Source organism: Arvicanthis niloticus, chromosome 1 (assembly GCF_011762505.2).
Source record: "Arvicanthis niloticus isolate mArvNil1 chromosome 1, mArvNil1.pat.X, whole genome shotgun sequence".
Classification (NCBI taxonomy): domain Eukaryota; kingdom Metazoa; phylum Chordata; class Mammalia; order Rodentia; family Muridae; genus Arvicanthis; species Arvicanthis niloticus.
The window spans coordinates 166824327-166843478 of NC_047658.1; the positions used below are offsets into that span (position 1 = coordinate 166824327).

General features: G+C 42.9%; 1 protein-coding gene across 2 annotated transcripts in view; it reads left to right on the top strand.

Annotated features, from left to right (window-relative positions):
• Positions 1 to 19152, top strand: part of Grk5 (G protein-coupled receptor kinase 5) — a 168924-nt gene that overhangs the window by 39695 nt on the left and 110077 nt on the right. The window contains exon 1 of one of the 2 annotated variants that reach the window (XM_076926284.1): positions 9314 to 9434. The exons of the other annotated variant lie outside the window; for it this stretch is intronic. Coding sequence (XP_076782399.1) covers positions 9344 to 9434 — 91 coding nt within the window. The 5' untranslated portion in view covers positions 9314 to 9343. Of the gene's footprint in view, positions 1 to 9313; positions 9435 to 19152 lie in introns of those variants that run through there. 2 annotated transcript variants of the gene reach the window in all.

Below are 19152 nucleotides of genomic sequence, written 5' to 3' on the forward strand. Positions count from 1 at the left end.
TATATTGTGATGTGTTTAGATAGTTACTTTTTTGTTTTTGAGGTATGGTCTCATGGAGCCCAGAAAGGCTTTGAACTCTCTACCTAGCTGAGGATGGCTTTGAACTCCTGACCCTTCTGTTTCTATCTCCTGAGTTCTGGTATTACAAACTATGTGCTAAATAGTTTTTGTAAATTTATTTTTAAGATTATAATATAGTTACATTTCTTCCTTCTCTTTCATCCTTCCAAATCCCTCCCTGCTCTCTTTCAAATTCATGGCCTCTTTTTTTACTTATTACATGTACTTATGTATATACTCACATATTCCTAATATAGCCTGTTCAGTCTGTATGAATGTATTACTTACTTGTATGTATGTTTTCAGGGCTGATCATTTGGCAGTAAATAACCAATTGCTATACTCTTCTCTGGGAAAGACCACTTCTCTTGTACCCAGCTTTCCTCAGTTGTCTAAAGTTAAGGACTTACAGGCTTTCCCATGTCCAGCTTGGCATGTCCATTGGTGTTTAGCTCATGTTTGGGCAGTCTTGTTGGTGAGACTTTCTGGGTGTAGCTTCTGTTACTAGAAGACACAATAATACAGCAAGCTCCCTCATCCTCTGTCTCTTAACAATCTTTCTACCACTCCTCTGCAATGTTCTCTGAGCTTTAGGTGTAGAAATGTTTTATAGATGTATGCATTGGGATAGGTCTTCACTACCCTGCTTTTTGATTGGTTGTGGTTTTCTGTAATGATCTCTGTTACAAATAGTTTCTTTAAAGAGATGTGAAGTTATCTGTGTATATAAGGACAAATGCTTATAGATTGTTGATAGGGATTAGGCTAGTTTAGTAAATGAGAGGTTGTAGATATTCTTCCAATAACGGTGATTTCACTAGCATTGAGTAGGTAGCTAGTTTTCTGATACCAGACGTGGTTTCTCTTTTGTTGACCATGTCTTAAGTTTGCTTCCTTTCACCCACACAGCATTTGAGGATGGCTCATGTTCCTGTGCTGGCTCCTTTTGGATTCTGAGTGCTAATCCACTGTTCATTTGTTTTTAAAAAATCTCTTTTCCAGTTGAAAGACATTTGGATTGTTTCCAACTTTTTGATGATTATGAATAAAACTGTTACAAACATTGCAAACATTTCAACTGGGTAAATACCCAGGAGTAGGATGCTTGTTCAGTTAGTAGGTGGATGTTTAACTTTGGAAGGAACTTTTCAAGCTGTTTCTTTAGGAGTGGTACAGTCTGCATGCCTGTCAGTGATGTATGAAATATATCTTTTATTATCTTCCTGTTCCCAAAACTGAGCAGAACCAACTTGTTTTTGGTTATTTTAATTGCAAGTATACAGATGCATTCTATCTACCATACCTGTTTCAGTTTGGGTTTCCTAGATGGGGACTCAGAGACGATAATTTGTATGTAAGTACTGTATTTGGAGGCACCACCTCAGGAAATACAGAAGGGCACTGGAGAGTCACTGAAGAAAGGATGCTAGTAAAGGGGATATAATCAGATTTGCTAACCTTTTGTGTAACTGTCACTTTATTTTCCTGGGAACCAAGAAATAACCTGAGTCTTCTCCCAACCTAGGGCCCATGGATTTGGGTCCGTGAAAACCAGCCCCATTGTTAGCTAAGGCTGCTGTGGGGGTGTCATTCGTTCCCTGGCACACCTGTGTAAGGGAGAGATGGCTTTGTCAACTAGTCATGGTTGAAGGGTGTTTGCCAGTCTGACTCAGACGTGGCAGGGTAGGCTCTTTCCCCATGTACTGGATGGTTCCCTTCACCTGCTGCTTTCCAAGTTTCCTCTTTCATTGTGGGTCTGTCTACTGGTGGTACTTTCTCATCATTTCTACTTATGTGTCTCATCACATGCTCCCCCTGTTACCCAATTGACTGTTTCCCATGACTTTTCTTAAGGGAGAAATCAGTGGATGGTAGTCCTTGCTCTTGGCAGAGCCCTCAGTTGATGTCACCTGTAGCCATAATGGACCATTGGCTGGACCAGGAAGTTTTGACATAGAGCTAAGAACAGTGATGTGTCAATAGAATTTTTAAAGATGATGAAATGTTCTGTGTCCACCCTGATTGTTATGGAAGCAACCACCAGGTAGCTATAATTACTGATATTTGGAATATGGCACCAAGGAACTGAATTTTGATAAGACTTACCAGCTAGGGAAATAAAGATATATAGTTCTCCATAAAAATTTTTTTGAGGCAGTTTCACTCTTGAATGCAAGACCTTTCACTCTACGGGTAATGTGCTACCAAGGCTCGGGTCAGCCTTTCTAGCTTACAGGCTTAATTGCCTTTACCTCAAGGAGGATGTTAAATCTCTTGGATCAGGCTCTTTTCTTCCTAACTCTCTCCAAATTTTTAATCAAATGGGTGAATTGCTGTGGGTCTTTTCCTTTTTCTTCATGGGCATTGTGAAAGAAAAGACAGATGGCAGGAGGGAGTTAAGTCATGGAGAGAGGCTCATAGCATTACTCTCAAAATTGACAAGCCTGCGGAGCCTCTGTAATGCTGTCACAATGAGTTGCTTTCAAGCTGCCTCCTGTACTCACCATGAGCACCTGCATCTTGTTTCTGTGTCAATTCACAGCCTGAATTTCCTCAAGTCCAGCAAGATGACTGCCGTTAGGTAGGGTAGAAGCGACAGAAACACAACTCCAGCTGGCTTCAATAAACAAACAACTCTAGGGAGTTTGGCTCCTGCTTAGTTGTGGGTGGGGCTAGTGGTGTCATCGGTTGTCTCTGGTTTCCCCTCCCTCTTCTGAGAGCTCCTGGCTCTGCTTCTCTGAAATATTGGCCCCTTTCCCTCCCACCCAACTTTCCCCATCATGGAAAAGATGGCCAGCTGCTGTGTGTCCTTAACCCTTGACCTTGGATTGCAGCCTCTGGGGTTGTGAGCCACAACTTCCTGTTCTTTAAAGTCCCTGACTATGGAGCTTTGTCAGGGCAGCCCTGGTGACTCAGGCAGCTGAGAGGTGACCAATACCACCATTGGAGTGCCTGGGTTCTGCTGCTTTACAAGTGCGGGGCCCCTGGTCCATCAGATAGTTGTATCTCTAGCAGATACAATTTTGAGGTCCTTTAAGGATTTCTTGCCCCTCAGTGAGATTCAGACCATCCGGAGAGAGGACAATTCTGATGATTTTAGGGAAGTTTATTTGAGGATGTTGTGTGGCTCCAAACAGTCTAATTTCTTTTTGGGGGTCCTGGGGTGTAGATTAAAGCATGATCTCATGTAACTCAGGCTGGCCCTTGTATACTGCAAAGGATGACTTTGGATCCCTGATCCTCTCCATCTCCCAAGTGCTGGGATTATACAAGGCCTGATTCACAAGCTGCCTGTTTTTTCCCCCCTTTGTTAAAAACAATGGTGGTTGTTTTTTTGAAGGAGTGCCCTTCCAATTCTTAGCTGCTCTCCAGTGAGCTTTTCCTTCCCTTTCATGACTTGCATGTTTTTCAGGGTGAGGAAGTTAAAGAGTAAATCAGGAGAGTTGGCCAGGGCAGTGCACTAGATTTCTGGCCTTACAGCTGGGGCAGGAGTCAGGGAAGGTGGAGTCTGAATAGACTGAGAGAAGCAAGCCTACATGGCTTGCTTGGGGGTAACAGCTATTCTCCCACAGGCTGTAGATGTGGTGGGATGATATGATGAAAGTGCTGTGGGCTGGAGAGATGCCATGAGGCATAGATGCAGTGTATCAGGCTAGGGTCTGGAGCTATAGCTGCAGGACAGGCTGTACCTTAGGCTTTTTCTCATGGCCAGGTGAGTGATTCCTATGCTCAGTCCAGCCTTACTTACAGGAGCTGGTTTAGTCTTGGTTCTACAGCAAATAGACCGAGTGACTTACTATCTGTAATGTTTTCCAGGAAATGAAGGGGTCAAATTATATGACCTTTGAGAGTATTTGAAAGCAATGAGTTGATCGGAGCCCCCACCTGCTCAGCCACTTCTCTACCCACTACCCAGCCAGGTCCTAAACCTGAGGTATCATCTGGCGCATGGTGGTTCTCACCTATAATGCTAGTACCTAGGAGGTGAAGGCAGGAGGATTAGGAGTTCAAGGTCATTTCCAGCTATATAGTGAGTTGGAGACTGTCTTAGGGTTTTATTGCTGTGAAGGGACACCATGACCACAGCAAATCTTATAAAGGAAAACCATCATATTAGGAAGCATGGAGGAGGTATGCAGGCAGACATGGTGCTGGAAGTAAGTGAGAGTTCTACATCCAGATCAGCAGGCAGCAAGAAGGAACGGAGCAACTAGGCTTGGCTTGGGCTTCTGAAACCCCAAAGCCCACTCACGCCCAGTGACATGCTTCCTTCAACAAGGCTACACCTCCTAATAGTGTCACTTCCTAAGAGCATATGGGGGCCATTTCCATTCAAATTACCAGAGGCCTATGTGGGCTACAAGAGACCCTGTCCCCAAAACAAACCAACATCAAACAAAACTAAACAAAAAACCTGAGGTGCTGCTTCAGGTGGCCTCAGGAAGAATTGAGGCCTCATAGGTCCCAAAGAAACTGGGACAAATGACTCACTGAGATGCAGATACTGATTCTGAAAATACCTATTATAGAGTCCTGGCTCCTTTCAACACTCCTTATCTCTGCCCTCCACTCTGAACTTCTCCAGCCCTGAGCTTCCATTACCTTCCCTCAGCTTCTGATTCCTATATAATCTAGCCGCATGCTTTCTTGGTTCTCTGCCTTCTTGGTCTTTTGTCTCCCTCTTTTTTTTTTCTTCCTCTCTCACTCATCTATCTCTCCTCATTTTCAGTCTGTTCTGCTGGCTATGTTCAGTCTGAGTCTTCTAGATGCCTCAGGCTGTTCTCCTTCTCATACCTATAATAAAAACTTTTTCCTCAACCATACCTAGGAGTGGTCATGTCCTCATTTTTATTCACAGCTGACTTGATTTTGCAGACCTGAGGGAGAAGCTAAAATTTCTTTGCCAGTACTGATTCCAATTGAGTGGCCTCTCTGAGACCTTGCAAAGTTTTGGACCCATGGGAATGTGTCATGGTGGCAAAGATATGTGGCATTCTCTCAGTCTTTGTTCCTTATAGTCTCACATATATGCCTGTTCTGCACCCCTGTGTGCCTCCATGTATTTTTTGTCAGCAGTATTTGTTCTATCATAGGGGGAGTTTTTGCAGGAAATTAGATGACTTGACACATGCTTCCCATTATTGAGGTGTAAATGCATGTGGCCTCTTCTCTCACAATTAGAGTTACTTACAGAACAACAAACAATAATGGTGCAGTTTCCTGTGGGAGGGAAGAATGGGTGCAGGTGGGTGGCCAGAACCACTGTCCCCAGAGAAGTGGTTTCCTGAGAGCATCTTGAGCACTTAACATAAGTGCCAGGATTCCTGAGTTGGTGTAGTGACACATGTGTTCAGCCTTGTCATGAGCTGCTATTCTAGAAGCTTCCCATAGGCTACCCCTGTTCAGTTGGCACTATGCTTTTAATTCTGGAAAAGCTGTCAGGCTAACAGGAACGGCCAATTCTGCTCTCTTGCTCTAGCCTGAGTTATTGACTATCTGCTACCCTAGGTCAGCCTTACTTAGGCTAGGCTCCTGGCTTCCCTGTTCCTGCCATTAGGCTTTGAGTTCTTTGAATGTGCTCAAAACACCCCTACCCCCTTGCCATTTGATTGCTTACTGACCTGCAGGGGTTGACACAAACACTCCCTTTCAGGACATTTCCACTGGTGTGCCGAGTATCCCAGCCTCTATTCTGCTTTCTCATCCAATACTCAATTCCACATGGTATATTCCCTTTAGTATCTGCTTGTTTGCCTCTTCCCACTAATTCCCCAATTTTCAAGTAAGCTGGGTTACTGCTGGGTATGGCTTACTTCACACTGCTCACAGCCTTCTTTACTGAAGATCTTCAAATGCCAGGTATACTGATATGTGAACTGGTTGGGCTGGGTCTCTTAAGAGATTTCAGCAGTTTCTTGGGGCAAGTGTGAGGTTAAGGGTAGCTTAAGTAAAACAATAGGCCTTTTCCGTCCAGCAGCTTAAACAGTGGTGTGATTGGCATAGTTTTTTTTAAAAAAAAAAAGCCTCTTGAGCTCTTAAGAAATCTCTGGAAATTACATCTGTATTTGAGTGAACTGTCATGTTGAGCCTCCGGTGGAGTACAACTGTGGAATTTGAACTCTTGTACCTCAAGAGATCTAGGATGAAGGAGAGGGCAAAATCCCTTGAAATGTAACCAGTGTTATTATTAGTCATAATATTATCTTTGTTAATAGTAATAATAAGACCCACCTAAATTGTAGACAGACACTTCCGCAAGCTACACCGGCAGGGCCAGATAGCACTAAGGATCTGGGAAGGCGCCAGGGTGAGAGGGATGGAGTATTTGCAGGAAACCCCACCCTGTCCACACATGTACAGCTACATCCTCCACACCCTTTACGTCAGTTGAAGCCTGGACCTCCAGCAGGCACTTGCACAGTGTCCTGGAGGCTTTCATCCTTTCTGTTCTGAGATATAGTGTATTCGGTAGGTTTGGGAACTCTAGGGTAGTTTCTTGTGCAGAACTCTCTGAGGCCTTTTCTCTTCTATTGTATGTAAACCCTAGAGACGCCTGAGACAATATGTTTCCTACAGATTTTGTTTGCCTGCTCTGGCTTTTTTGTTTTGCTTTAGTAAACAGACATTTAACATATACAGATCTGTATACTTGACAAAGAGAAATCTGGAGCCCTCAACAGGCAGCTACACTGAGTCATTTATTCCTTGAACTTGAAGACCTTGGATAGTCTAGAGCTTTGTTGGTGACTCATACCATGAGTCCTGAGCTGTGTGTGAGGGCTTCTGTTGCCAGCTACAGCAGCAGTGGGGTGACTAGCCTCTGATTAGCCAGGGGGGGAAAAGAGGCTTCAGTCCTAGGTTATGATGAACTACAGCTTATAAGCTCTGGATTTGACTTTCAAGAGTTCAGGTCTGAGTCCCAGTACTTTATAAGCTCTGGGACTTTGCAGAAGTTGCTCATCCAATGATTATTCTTGGTGATTTGGATTGCTGTGAAGTCAAAGATGATCTTTGGAAATAATTTGGCATGAGCCCATCCTTTATTATCTGTTGAGCTTTGTGTGCATCATATGTCTCAGTGATTTTGCTGGGAAGGACTTTCCTGGGGACCCACTTGACCCAGAATGGAACCTGGGCATAACCTCATTGACTGGTTTGATCTGTATGGATATAGTAGTGTTGTCCCATTCATCCAAAATGGTTCCAAATGTTTGGACTTTCCTTCACATGGGGCTCTGTGCTTGCTCAACAGGGCGATAGCCAAGGGTACAGATTCCAAATGAGACAGACCTGGGTTTTCACACAGGCTCATGCTCTAACTTTGTTTGTTTGTTTTTGATATAGGATTTCTTTGTGTAGCCTTGGCTGTCCTGGAACTTGCTCTGTAGACCAGGCTGGCCTCAGACCTACTTGGCTTTCCAAGTGCTGGAATTCAAGGTGTGTGTGTCACCATACCTGGGTCCTTCTATCTTTTTGAGCTAAAACTGGATACTTAATTTCCTAGGACATTTCTTACACATGAATCTGAAACATGAGAACCCTCTTCTCTAAACAGCCAAAAGAATTACCTGCACCATTGTCTGTGAGGTGTTAATGAACACAGGTTACTATGGTAAATGCTGCCTCAGTGATGAGCAAAACACTGAATGATTCAGAATCTAGAGGGACAGCAGACTGATTACAGACAGGTGATCTTGTACCATATTTAAGATTCTGTATGTCTTTTGTAGTCCTATGTATAGACCCAGGAAGGCCTCAAGCTGACTAGATAGAGCTTCATGGTAATGACAGGAATATTATGGTTTCTCTCCTATGAACTTCAAAGTAATTTTTGGGTTGTTTGTTTTAATCTTTCTAGAATTCCCTTTGGTACCATTGTTATATTCCCCATTCCCAGAAAATGAACAGAGTTAGACTGGAAGTGGTTTTATTTTTGAGAGACTAAATTGGAGAGGGGCAATGTGTAGGTTTCCAGTATGGGGGCCATGGTGGCTCTATTTCAAGTGCAAAAGGACTAATTTTGAGATGTATCCCAGTATCTGTTCTGAGGCTGGTCATGTTGGAAGTCATGGTTGATGTTACCCATATAAAGGAGATTTAAACTTGGTCCCTTCCAAATGGAGTTCCTTTGCAGAAGTCTGTTGCCTACCTTAGTATATCAAGTCAGGGGTTTTAGGAGGTGAAGTTTGGAGATGCACAGAGCTTTTCTCAAAGGATTTTGGATAAGTTCATGTAGGGTGGGTCACTCCATGTGTAGTGGATATTGGGGCAGAGTGTTAGCCTCTAGTTCTCTAGCCTTCCCAAAGAACAAGTATTGGCACCCTCGGCATAGGAGTGGATGAAGCAGAATTGACTACAGGACAGGATGAATTTCTCCAGGCTTTGTCTCCCTTGACTACTTGGTTTTCAGTGCTGGTTTGGAATTTGTGTACTAGTGGGAAGGTGACTGAGCTCTATAGTTGCTTCTTGTTTTTAAACAGCATCCCCTTCAATCCTTGTGGGGTTTCTTCAAGTAGTAAGGCCTGTATTTAAAAGCCCTGGGTGCTTGTTTTGAAGAAAAATTTGATTGGTCTTTAGCAGCTGGCTAACTGGAAACTAGGTCTACTTAGAGACTTCCAAGGATGGAGACAGATTATAACATTTACCTGCTGAGCACATGGAGAGTCCAGATGAATTGGGCCCACTGTCATGGCCACAGAAGTACAAAGTACACGCTTCTCTTTGAGATATCGGACCTCGACAAGAAAGGAAAAAAAAAAAAAAAAAGAAAAAGAGCTAAACCGTGAAAGATGTTGAGTGTGTGCTGTATATGGGTTTTGAAGGAGAAGCTTCTAGAGGGAGACCCAAGCAAGATTCCAGGTATTTACTTTCATGTCCTGGCTTCCGTGGGGCACATGCTGGCATTTCCTTCTAAAATAACTGTCTTGTTATCTCTACCTGTTGATTCTTTGTTCTGAAGGGTGTCTGGGGTATCTAAAACTTGGCAGACTTCTGACAATTGTATGTGGGGTTGTTCTCTGGTATTTGTCATTGGTGACAGGTTGACAGGGTCATGCCTCTTGTAGTGTAAGCTGTGTACTGAAAAAAGGTTTTTGTCTGTGAAATAAAGTTACTGGGTTAGGTTTCTCTGTGCCCTTGACAAATGGGCTCTCACATCCTTTAATAAGAGCAGGCACCATCTGGGTTGAGTAAGGCTGTAGCTCCAAGAACAATGATGGGTTTTTATTTTTATTTATTTATTCATTTTTTTTAGACAAAGTTTTATCCCAGGCTCAGCACCAAGATGCCTAGTGTATACAACGCTGGGGATGGAACCCAAGTCTTCTTGAGTGCTGGGCAAACTCTACCTACCCCAAGCTCACTGACTCACTTGGGTAAGGCCAACAGTAGCCTTTGAGGAGAGAAAGACTGTGTGTCTGTGTGATAACCCTGTGTCTGCATGAGTTGTGACTAGCGTTCTCTTTGGGGAAGCATGCCCCTTTCTATGCAGCCATGGGGAAGTGCGAAATTTGTTTTATTTCTGGAAAAGTTATCACCTGTCTTGCCATATGCCTGTGGTAGAGGGGATGTTAAGTCCAATGTTGTTGTTCTCCTTCTCCTTCTCCTTCTCCTTCTCCTTCTCCTTCTCCTTCTCCTTCTCCTTCTCCTTCTCCTCTTCCTCCTCCTCCCCTTCCTCCTTCTCTTTCTCCTCCTTCTCCTCCTCTTCCTCCTCCAGAATATTTTATGTATATGAGCACACTGTAGCTGTCTGAAGACACACCAGAAGAGGGCATCAGATCCCATTACAGTTGGTTGTGAGCCACCATGTGGTTGCTGGGAATTGAACTCAGGACCTTTGGAAGAGCAGTCAGTGCTCTTAACCTCTGAGCCATCTTTCCAGCCCAAGCCCAATATTCTTGATGCACTGGCTCTTTTGACTTCTGGGAGTATTGTATCTAGGACAGAGGGGAAAAACCTTGAATGCATATGTGGGTCATGTTGAGACTTTATACCTGATATTTTGCTCTCTAACCACAGTGTTAGAGACCTTTACCCTAGAGGGAACAACTTTAGTAAAGAAAGAAAAGGATTTAAATGTTGGTAGGGTGACAAGTCACATTTACTTTTCTCGGCAGGTTTTATCTGAGCATTTGCATGCTGATGAATTAGAGCTAGCTCAAAAATGGGGATTTTCTTGCTGGCTTTGCTACCTATAGGAATATAGGAGTGTCAGTTTTCTCTGGCTAGCCAAGCTGATGCCTACTGTTGGAGAGGTGGTCTGCCATTATACAGAAATGGGTCTGACAGTTCTGGTATGCTATATCATCTTTGTCTGGTTCCCTGCCTTTGTAGGATCATACATATTCCTCCACATCCTGCTATGGAGAGAATCTCCATGCACTGTGTGGAAGTATCAAGTATCAATGAAAAGCTGATGGCCTATTAGCTGAGGCAGGATTATAAGGTGGGACATCTGTCACAGAGGGGTGGGGACACGGGGGAGGAGTTCTGAGAAAGAATCAGGTTCAGAAGATCTCACTCTGGGCTTGGAAGAGACAGCACAAGAAACTGAGGAGAGGTAACTAGCCATGTGGCAGACGTAGACTAGAATAAACAGGTTATATAAGTTATAGACTAGTTGGGAAACAAGCCAAAGCTTACGGCCATAAGCATTGTAATAAATAATTAAATCTCAGAGTTGTTATTCTTGGAACAAAGAGGCAGGGTAGAAAAATAGAAAGGCTCGTGGTTACTCCTTGCCTGGTGTGTGTGTGTGTGTGTGTGTGTGTGTGTGTGTGTGTGTGTGTGTATGTGTGTGTGTATGTGTGTGCTGGGGGTCCAACCCAAGGCCTTATCTATACAAGGCAAATATTCTACCACTGAGCTACATTACATTCTCACTTTCTGTTTTATTCTTTTACTAGTATCATAGGAGCTTCAGGAAGGTTGGGAATACACTGATATATAAGTATTTGTTTAAGTCCTAATTTTCGATTCTTTGGACAAACAAAATAAAAGACATGAAAGTATAATGGTGCACTTGGTGGAAGGAAGATACGAAGGATGAGTGTGACTAGAATGTATTAGATATGTATATGAAATTGTCAAAGAATAAATTAACGTTTAAAAAGGAAGGAAAGGATAAAGGGAAAGAAAGAAAAAGTTTATTAACTTTCTTTCAGATTTTCTGGAAATAAAAATATTTCACAGACTGGGTATGGTGGCTCTTATCTTTAGTCTCTGTACTGAGGAGGCAGAGGCAGGCAAATCTCTAAGCTGGAGGTCAGCCTGGTCTATATAGCTAGTCCCAGTCAAAGGTATATAGCAAGAACTTGTCTCAAAACAAACAAATAAACAAACAAACAAAAAACCCACTTTCAATATTTTTTAATGGATCCCTAAAAGTATGAGTAATCCAGTTACTCTGCCTAAGGAGGCTGTGGATTGATTGACCCTTTCTGTAAAGAAAGCAAACTGTTTTGAATGTCGTTTGTTTCTTGAGTGGCTAGTGATCTTTCAGACAGAGCCCTGCTTTTGTATCTCCTGGGTTTTATAGCATTCTATCTCATTAAATAACCATTCCATATTTATTTGACATACTTAGACATCTAAGACAGAAAACCAAGGACTCCTGTTTGCCTACGTTATTAGAGGAGTTCAGTTAAATATATTTCTCTAACAAAATAAAAGCAAATATTCTTGGATGTCTTCCTAGAAAGGGGAGAGGAGATCTGTTTTGAGGATCTGCCCAACCATTTTCTAGAATGCTGTGCATGTTGCTTGCTGCAGGATGGAACTTCTAGGCTGTCTCTCACACTCAGACCTTCTCTAGATTTGGCCCCAGCACAAAGGCTCTGCCCTATTCAAACTGATTGGTGGTCTCAGGTTGCCTGCATTTGGGTCAGGTTATTTCTCTCATGTACAGCAAACACTCTTTTAACTCCCCTCCGTGGGACTCAGCACATCTTGCTTTCATGACTCCTTGGGAAGGAGTTGCTTCTCTCTGCTACCCCCAAGCATATCTTTTGGGTCTGGCTGACCACTGGCCTCAAATTCTCCTTACTAACTGATTGGTTGACAGTCCCTGCCCTGAGCTTTTGGCCCTGTCCCCTGCTCTTCAGGTGTGGAGCACCTGCTCATTGTGGTCATGCCAATGACTGCTACCTGTATGCAAGCCTCTGCTTGATATCAGCATACCCTATGGTGCCATCCTTTTTACAAGGAGCAATCTGTCTGGCTTCAGGTGTCAGTGTGCTAAAGCTTCCATGTTGGCAGACAAACTGCTTTGATTCCTAGGGGTGGTAATTGGCCACCTCCCTTCTTGGACTCCTGCCTGTTTGGAAGCTTGTGTTCCATTGTTGCAACTCTTGATTCAGACCATCAGGTCATCTGATCTACAGAGCAGGTTGAGAAGCCTGCCTGAATGCTCCCACTATGTGGTATTGATGGAGAAGCAAGCAACTAGTCATTGAGCTTTGTGGACATGCAGTAGAGACTAGTAGGTTGTTTCATCAGAGTCTCTTGTTGCCCACATCGGGAAATTGTGGCCCCTTTTAAACTCCTACTTCTTAGTCCCTGTCCATCCCTGACTTGGTTGGCCTTTATTTCCCTATCTCTTGTTTCCAGTGTGATAACCCCACTCTACTTTGTTCCTTAGGATCTGTCTTGTCCCTCAGGACCATTGTTTTGCCAGCCAAAGCTGGGCCTTGCTTCTAAATCATGGGCTTCACCAGTGGGAGTTGACTGAGGCCTTCTCCCCTCTAGGTTCAGTTCTATCATCTGATATAGGAAAGACTGTTCAGGGTAGTTTTTGGGAGTTGTCAGTAGAGCCCCAAAGTTGTTCAGAGGTCTTGGGTGGCTTTTCGATGTTTTCTAGGAGGCTCTGAGACATGAGTGTCTCATCTGATAGCTGTGTCCTTATGAGTCAGCAGGACTTTGTGAGGCATGATTGTTGCCCTGGATGGGTTCTGTAAAGTTGATTTACACTTTGGGTTCTCTCAAAGATGGTGAGATGCTAGACTTGCTGCCTAGCGTTTGGTTGTTTTGAGATTTTTTTTTTTTTTAAATTTAGGGGCAGAGCTATAATAATATATTAATAAAAGCTTTTTATTGCTTTTTATTGGATATTTTGATTTATTTACATTTCAGATGCCTTCCTCTTTCCCCATTTTTTTTTTGTGAATTTCACATCATGCCTCCCCAATCCCACTCATCTCCCTGTCCCTTCATATCCACCTTCTGTTCTTGAAACCTCCTCCTTAAAAGAAAACAAATAAACAAATAACTCTTGCTATGGTAGCAACAGTGAATCAGGGTGTGTCACACAGTATAACCTTTTGCCCAAACAGCTTTTCTTGCTTTCATTGCAGTGAGTCATTGGTCTGGTTCAAGGCCTCTGGCTTCTGCTACCCTATCAATACTGGACCCTTACTGGGACACCTTGAATATCCTGTTCTGCTGTGTTGTAGAGATCTTTCAGCTTTGGTTCTGGAGAACCAGGCCCTTCACACACTCCAGCAGTTTATCCATGAGGTAGGTTTTGGAGTGGGCCAGTTTAAAGTCCTGGATCTGGGCCTTGGTGGTAGCTGAGTTGTTCAGCCTGACAGCTTTCTTTTGCTTATGCCTTTGGGGCCAGGTTTCCAGCACCCACTGCCATCAGGGCTGGCTCTACTGTCCTGCTTAGGTGAGGTGCAGGGCCTGCTCTTCTGAGTTCTGCAGCTGGTGAGGGGCAGGGCTGGCTCACCTACTGTCATGCCTTGGGGCCAGTTCTTCCATTATGCAAATACTGAAGGAGTCAGCTCTGCACAGCCTTTGGACATCAACATAGCTCAAGGCAGCAGTCTAGACCTAAGATACCTGTTTGGCCTTTGGTGGTAACTTGGGCCACAGACATCAATACACCCTCCCCTTCTGCTGTAGGGCCATGGACCCAGACATGGCCCTAGGTGGCAGCACTGGCTAGGACCTCACCACAGCCTCAGGTAGCATTGCAGGCAGTGCACATCAGGCTGTTCCTCATTACCCTTGAATATCCAGTTTCTGCTTGCTACATTGTCTACACACCATTCTTCTTTTCTTTTTCTTCCACTCTCCACCACTTACATGCCATCATAATGGCACCTGGGGCCTCTGGGTATCTTCATAGTGGCTCCAGGAAGGGGTTGTTCTGCCCCCAGAATAGTATTTCAAACTTGTAACCTGTATCAATTTGAGGCTTTTAAAACAAATACTACAAAGTAATATAATTTGTCTAAGCTACAAAGTGATGATAGTATGTTTAAGAAATCTTTTTAAAAAAGATTTATTTATTTATTTTATGTATATGAGTACACTGTAGTTGTCTTCAGGGCATCGAATCCCATTACAGATGGTTGTGAGCCACCATGTGGTTGCTGGGAATTGATCTCAGAACCTCTGGAAGAACAATCAGTGCTCTTAACTGCTGAGCCATCTCTCCAGCCCTCATTTAAGAAATCTTAGTTCCTAATGTTCTCCAAGCGGGGTGGACCTGTGATAGGATATAGGTAGTTCTATTTTGATATAATATGGAATATTCACATTTCCCCCTTCCCACTCTTTTACTTTTCTTCTTCCTTCCTTAGGACCTGGGGTACTGAGAAGATACCAGTTGTTGGTTTCTTGATTTGCCAAGTCTCAGGAATCCTCATTCTTACTATGTACTCACAGAGCCTCAGGCAGCAAAGGTCCACTGAAGCTGGGTTTGGTAATTGCGCACTTGTAATCCAGTTTGAGGAGTGGAGGCAGGAGGATCATAAGTTAGAGACCAGCATGGTTTGCTTAGTTAGACTTTGTCTAAAAACAAGTCTTAAAAATGAAGCTAAATGGTATGGAAAGATGGCTTAGCAGTTAGAGTGTAGAAGACTGCTCTTTCAGAAGGCTGGAGTACTGTTCCCAGGACCATAACAACTACCTGTAAATTCAGCTGCTAGAGAGAGAGAGAGAGAGAGAGAGAGAGAGAGAGAGAGAGAGAGAGAGAGAGAAAAGAGAGAGAGAGAGAGCAGTTCTAATGCCTCTGGCCTTTGTGAGCACCTGCATTTATGCACACATACCCACACAATTAAAAAAATTAAAAATTTTAAACAACAAAACAGTCCTATTACCAGGGAAAGCCTGGTTCCTTATGGTGGAACTATGTCAGATGTCCCTTGGAGTCTGATGCTTTGCTAATGGCTTCTGTATGATCTTGAAACTATCAAGGACCACAGTATACTGGAGCATGAGCCTTGTTATAACATGGATTGCTCAAGACACACAGGTCATAGCAAAGCTAAGATATGAACCTGGTTCTTCAAGGTTTGTGTTGGTGATGATTCTACCAAAGAAATGTTTCAAAGAACATAACTGTGACACTAGGAGCCTGACATGGCCCACTGGAAAATGGAAGCCAAGAACTGTGGCAATTGTGCTAATCTATGTGATCCCAGTCCCTACTCAAAATAAGGTGCTTTGATCCTTCAAGGGCCAACAAGGAAGGAAGGAAATTACACCGAAAAAGAGAAAATTGCCTGGCATACAGACAGCAGATGGAAGTGCAGATCCCAGAGTTTATATTAGCTGCTGTCTACACCAGCACTGTCCAATAGCAGTTGATGTAAGTTGTTCTGAAACTGAAAAAAAAAATCCTAGTAGATATATTTAAAACAAAAACCACCCCCCCAAACATCTGAAGTCATTTTAATAATGCATTTCATTTGACCCAGAGTTTGCAGATGAGTATCATTTTAACACACCATCAGTATAAAATTACTCATGAGGTACTTTACATTCCTTTTTTCTTGCTAAGTTTTCAAAACCTAGTGGGTACTTTGGTTTTGTTTTATATGCAGAGGATTGAACCTAGGTCTTGCTAATACTAAGCCCATGTTCTTCTTGAACCACATGTCCAACACCTCCACTCCTAGCACCATCTTGAGCTCATGTTGATTGTTTATTGACTTTCAAGCTGCCTATTGGCCTTGGCACTGACAGGTACCATACTAGTGACTCTTGGTGTTGCTTGTTTTTAGGAGCTAAAGAGAATCTCAGATATCAGAAAGCTGAGTATATAGAGAATAAAACTTAGGGAATAATATTGGGAATGAAATTATCACATCTATCAGACAGAGGGTCACAGTGTGGGTTGCCTCTTAGGGCCTCTGGAAATGCTGGAATGGAGCAACAATGAGTGGTGTTTCTTCAAATGAATGCTGAATGAAAGAGGTTAAAAGAGTTGGCTAAAACATTTCTGGATTATGTTCTCTATTGTAAGTGGGTAGTTGGAGTTCCTGGGGAGTGTACCCCCCTTTCCCCTCACTGTGACAGAGATCTAGAGAATCTGCAGCCAGTCCCTAGCAAGATCCTGCCAGACAAGATTCTAGAGAGGTGAGCTGATATGGAACAGAGGATGCATTTCATTGTGATTTGATCTTTGTGCTGGAAACATTGGAGTCTGAGAAAAGTTTACAACACAGCATGCCCTGCCTACATCTAACATTAATGATGGGTGCTGGACAAATAGCCAGCTGCACACAGCTGGTTGGACCCAAGGATATCATTCCTACGATCCAGCACTGTGATGCAGATGCAAGTGAAGTGGCACAGTGACAAGAGTCTCAGCAGACATTTCATTCTGTAAACAATCCATTTGATTATGGCTAAACCCACAGGACAGGAGCTGAAGACCAGAGCTGGAACTGGGCAAGTTGGGATTGAGTCAATGCAGCAGGCCCTGGCTGAGGTCATAGTCCAAGCTTCTCTGCATGGTTTTCCAATGGGTCTTAGGCAAGCCAGAGTCTCTGCTTCTCTATCTGCAAAAAGGGGCCACTGGTTCCTGCTTTTTCTTTTTCAGATAGGTTACATGGAAGTAGCAACAGTGAAAAGTACCCTATTAGCTCAGTAAGTTATTTTTACTAGCTTCACTGTATTCCAAGTTTATTCATTGTATAGACTGTAGGCATGATGGCATTTTAGGACTTAGAAACCTTTTGTGAGGATGAACGTGTGACTTAGAAGAATGCTTACCTGGCATGAATAAAGAGGACAAATTGTCCTCTGCCTTCCATACGTATTCCATGGCATGTGTGCTCACGCATAGATACCCTTCCTCCCATAATAAATAAATAAACTAGTTAATCAAACAAAAATATTTTTTTAAAAATTGTCATGGATATTGGAATTGTGAATACACAGTAACTGTGAATGCCTATACAAGATCTATATCAAAAGAAAAGAAAGTAGGAGGGAACTCTTAGTTGACAAGAAGAAAAGGGTCAGCATAAGTGAGAAGGGCATAAGAAAGGATAATGGGGGAATATGGACACAATAGATTGATTAAAAATGGAAAAGTAAAAGGAGGGGCGTTCATTGCAATATTGTTCACAGTAGCCAAAAGAAGAGTGATAAAGACAAATGGCCCACATACTATGGAGTACTGCCCCACCATAAAAACAGTAAAACCATGCCATTTTCAGCAAGATGGATGATAATGTAAAAGATAATGCCACATGATTTTGTTAGTTTTATTCGCATGTGGAAACAAAAGTAACTAATCAGAGGTAGAGAGAAGAAATTGGTTGCAAATGGTGGTGGGGATGGAGAGAGGCTAAAGGCACAGGATACAGTTGGACAGGAGGCATAGCTTCTGCTGTGATATTGCATAGGTTAACTGTGGTTGGCTGCCTTTTTTTTTTTTTTTTTTTTTTTTGTGATAGGGTCTAATGTAGCTCAGTCTGGTGTGGAACTTACTATTGTAGCCAAGACCACTTAAATCTAATCCTCCTGCCTATATCTCTCAAATGCTGGGATTTCAGGTATGTGTTACCATGTTTGGTTTGACAACAATTAATTGTTTTAAGAAAGCCAGTGGAGAGGGTTTTGATGTTTACAACATGTAGAAATGGCAGTGAATGTCATGATGCATGTGCTGATTCCTTGATCTGATCATTCCACACTGTTTCACTGTATTGAAATGTCACGTACCATAAAACATGCACACTTATATGGCAATTTCAATATATTTAAAACTTTAAAAATAAAAGTAATAGAATGGAGGGAAAGAAATACCTCACCAGCTGCCCACTAGTAATTTGCCATACATATTTCACTTAAGGATAAGGAAACACCATTAGAGAGATCCACTTTAAAATATCAATGACCTCTGGCTTGGAATCTGTAACTCTTGTTCTTTCTGGAGAGTAGTTTTGTTTGTTTGTTGTGTTTTTGTTTCTGTCTTTTTTCCATCCTCAGGGCTTTGTTCAAATGACATATTATCTTTAAGATGTTTTGGACTTTGGCAAGATATTCCACTCCCATGTTCATTCTACTGTAGTCTTTGTTTTGGTTCCTCACTCTTGGTTGGGTTGTCCTCCTTTGTGAGAATGGGCCTTTCTGGTGTCTCCGGATTGCAGTGTTCTCCTGGTGCTAGAAGCTAAGTATTATGTACAATTGTCAAATAGGGGTGTCTCCTCCAGTGCTGGCTGGTATTACAGTTAGCTGTGTGAATCTGTTCTTTGCCTTTGGAGTTTACAAACCTGTGGGGCAAAGGCATGGTTTGCCTACTGCCTCTGATGGCTCATAACTCATTGATGGCCAGCAAGGTTGACAGTAGGGAAGGGAAAGGAAAAAATGAAGCATGTGAATATCAATCTGTATATACTGGATTTGTCTGTCTGCTTTCTGTACTTCCTGTTTGTTTCAGAACTTAGAAAACAGTAGGTGTTTAATAAATGTGTTAAATGGATAGATAATCTGTAAACTATACCCTACTTCCCTGATGTTGGCCTAAATTGTGAGAGGTGGGTGGGCCAGGCCAAGGATCATTCAGGGTCCTACTTAAAGTGAACAGCCACCTACTGCCTCTCCTGATGACATGGTGGGTTCCTACCTATCTGGGATAGCCCATAGCCTTTTCCTGGTCATGAAGCACTGTTCATCACAGGCAGTGTACTGATTTCTCTCTCTCCTCTTGGCCCTCTTCAGGCACCAGGCTCATGCTTCTCCATCTCCTGGACACTCAAGTCCAGTCATGGGAGGAGACTGCAGTGTTTGTGTTACTAGTCCATACTTTGGGTGTTCCCTTGACCTTTTCTTTAAACAAGGCTTTCTGTCCCCCAG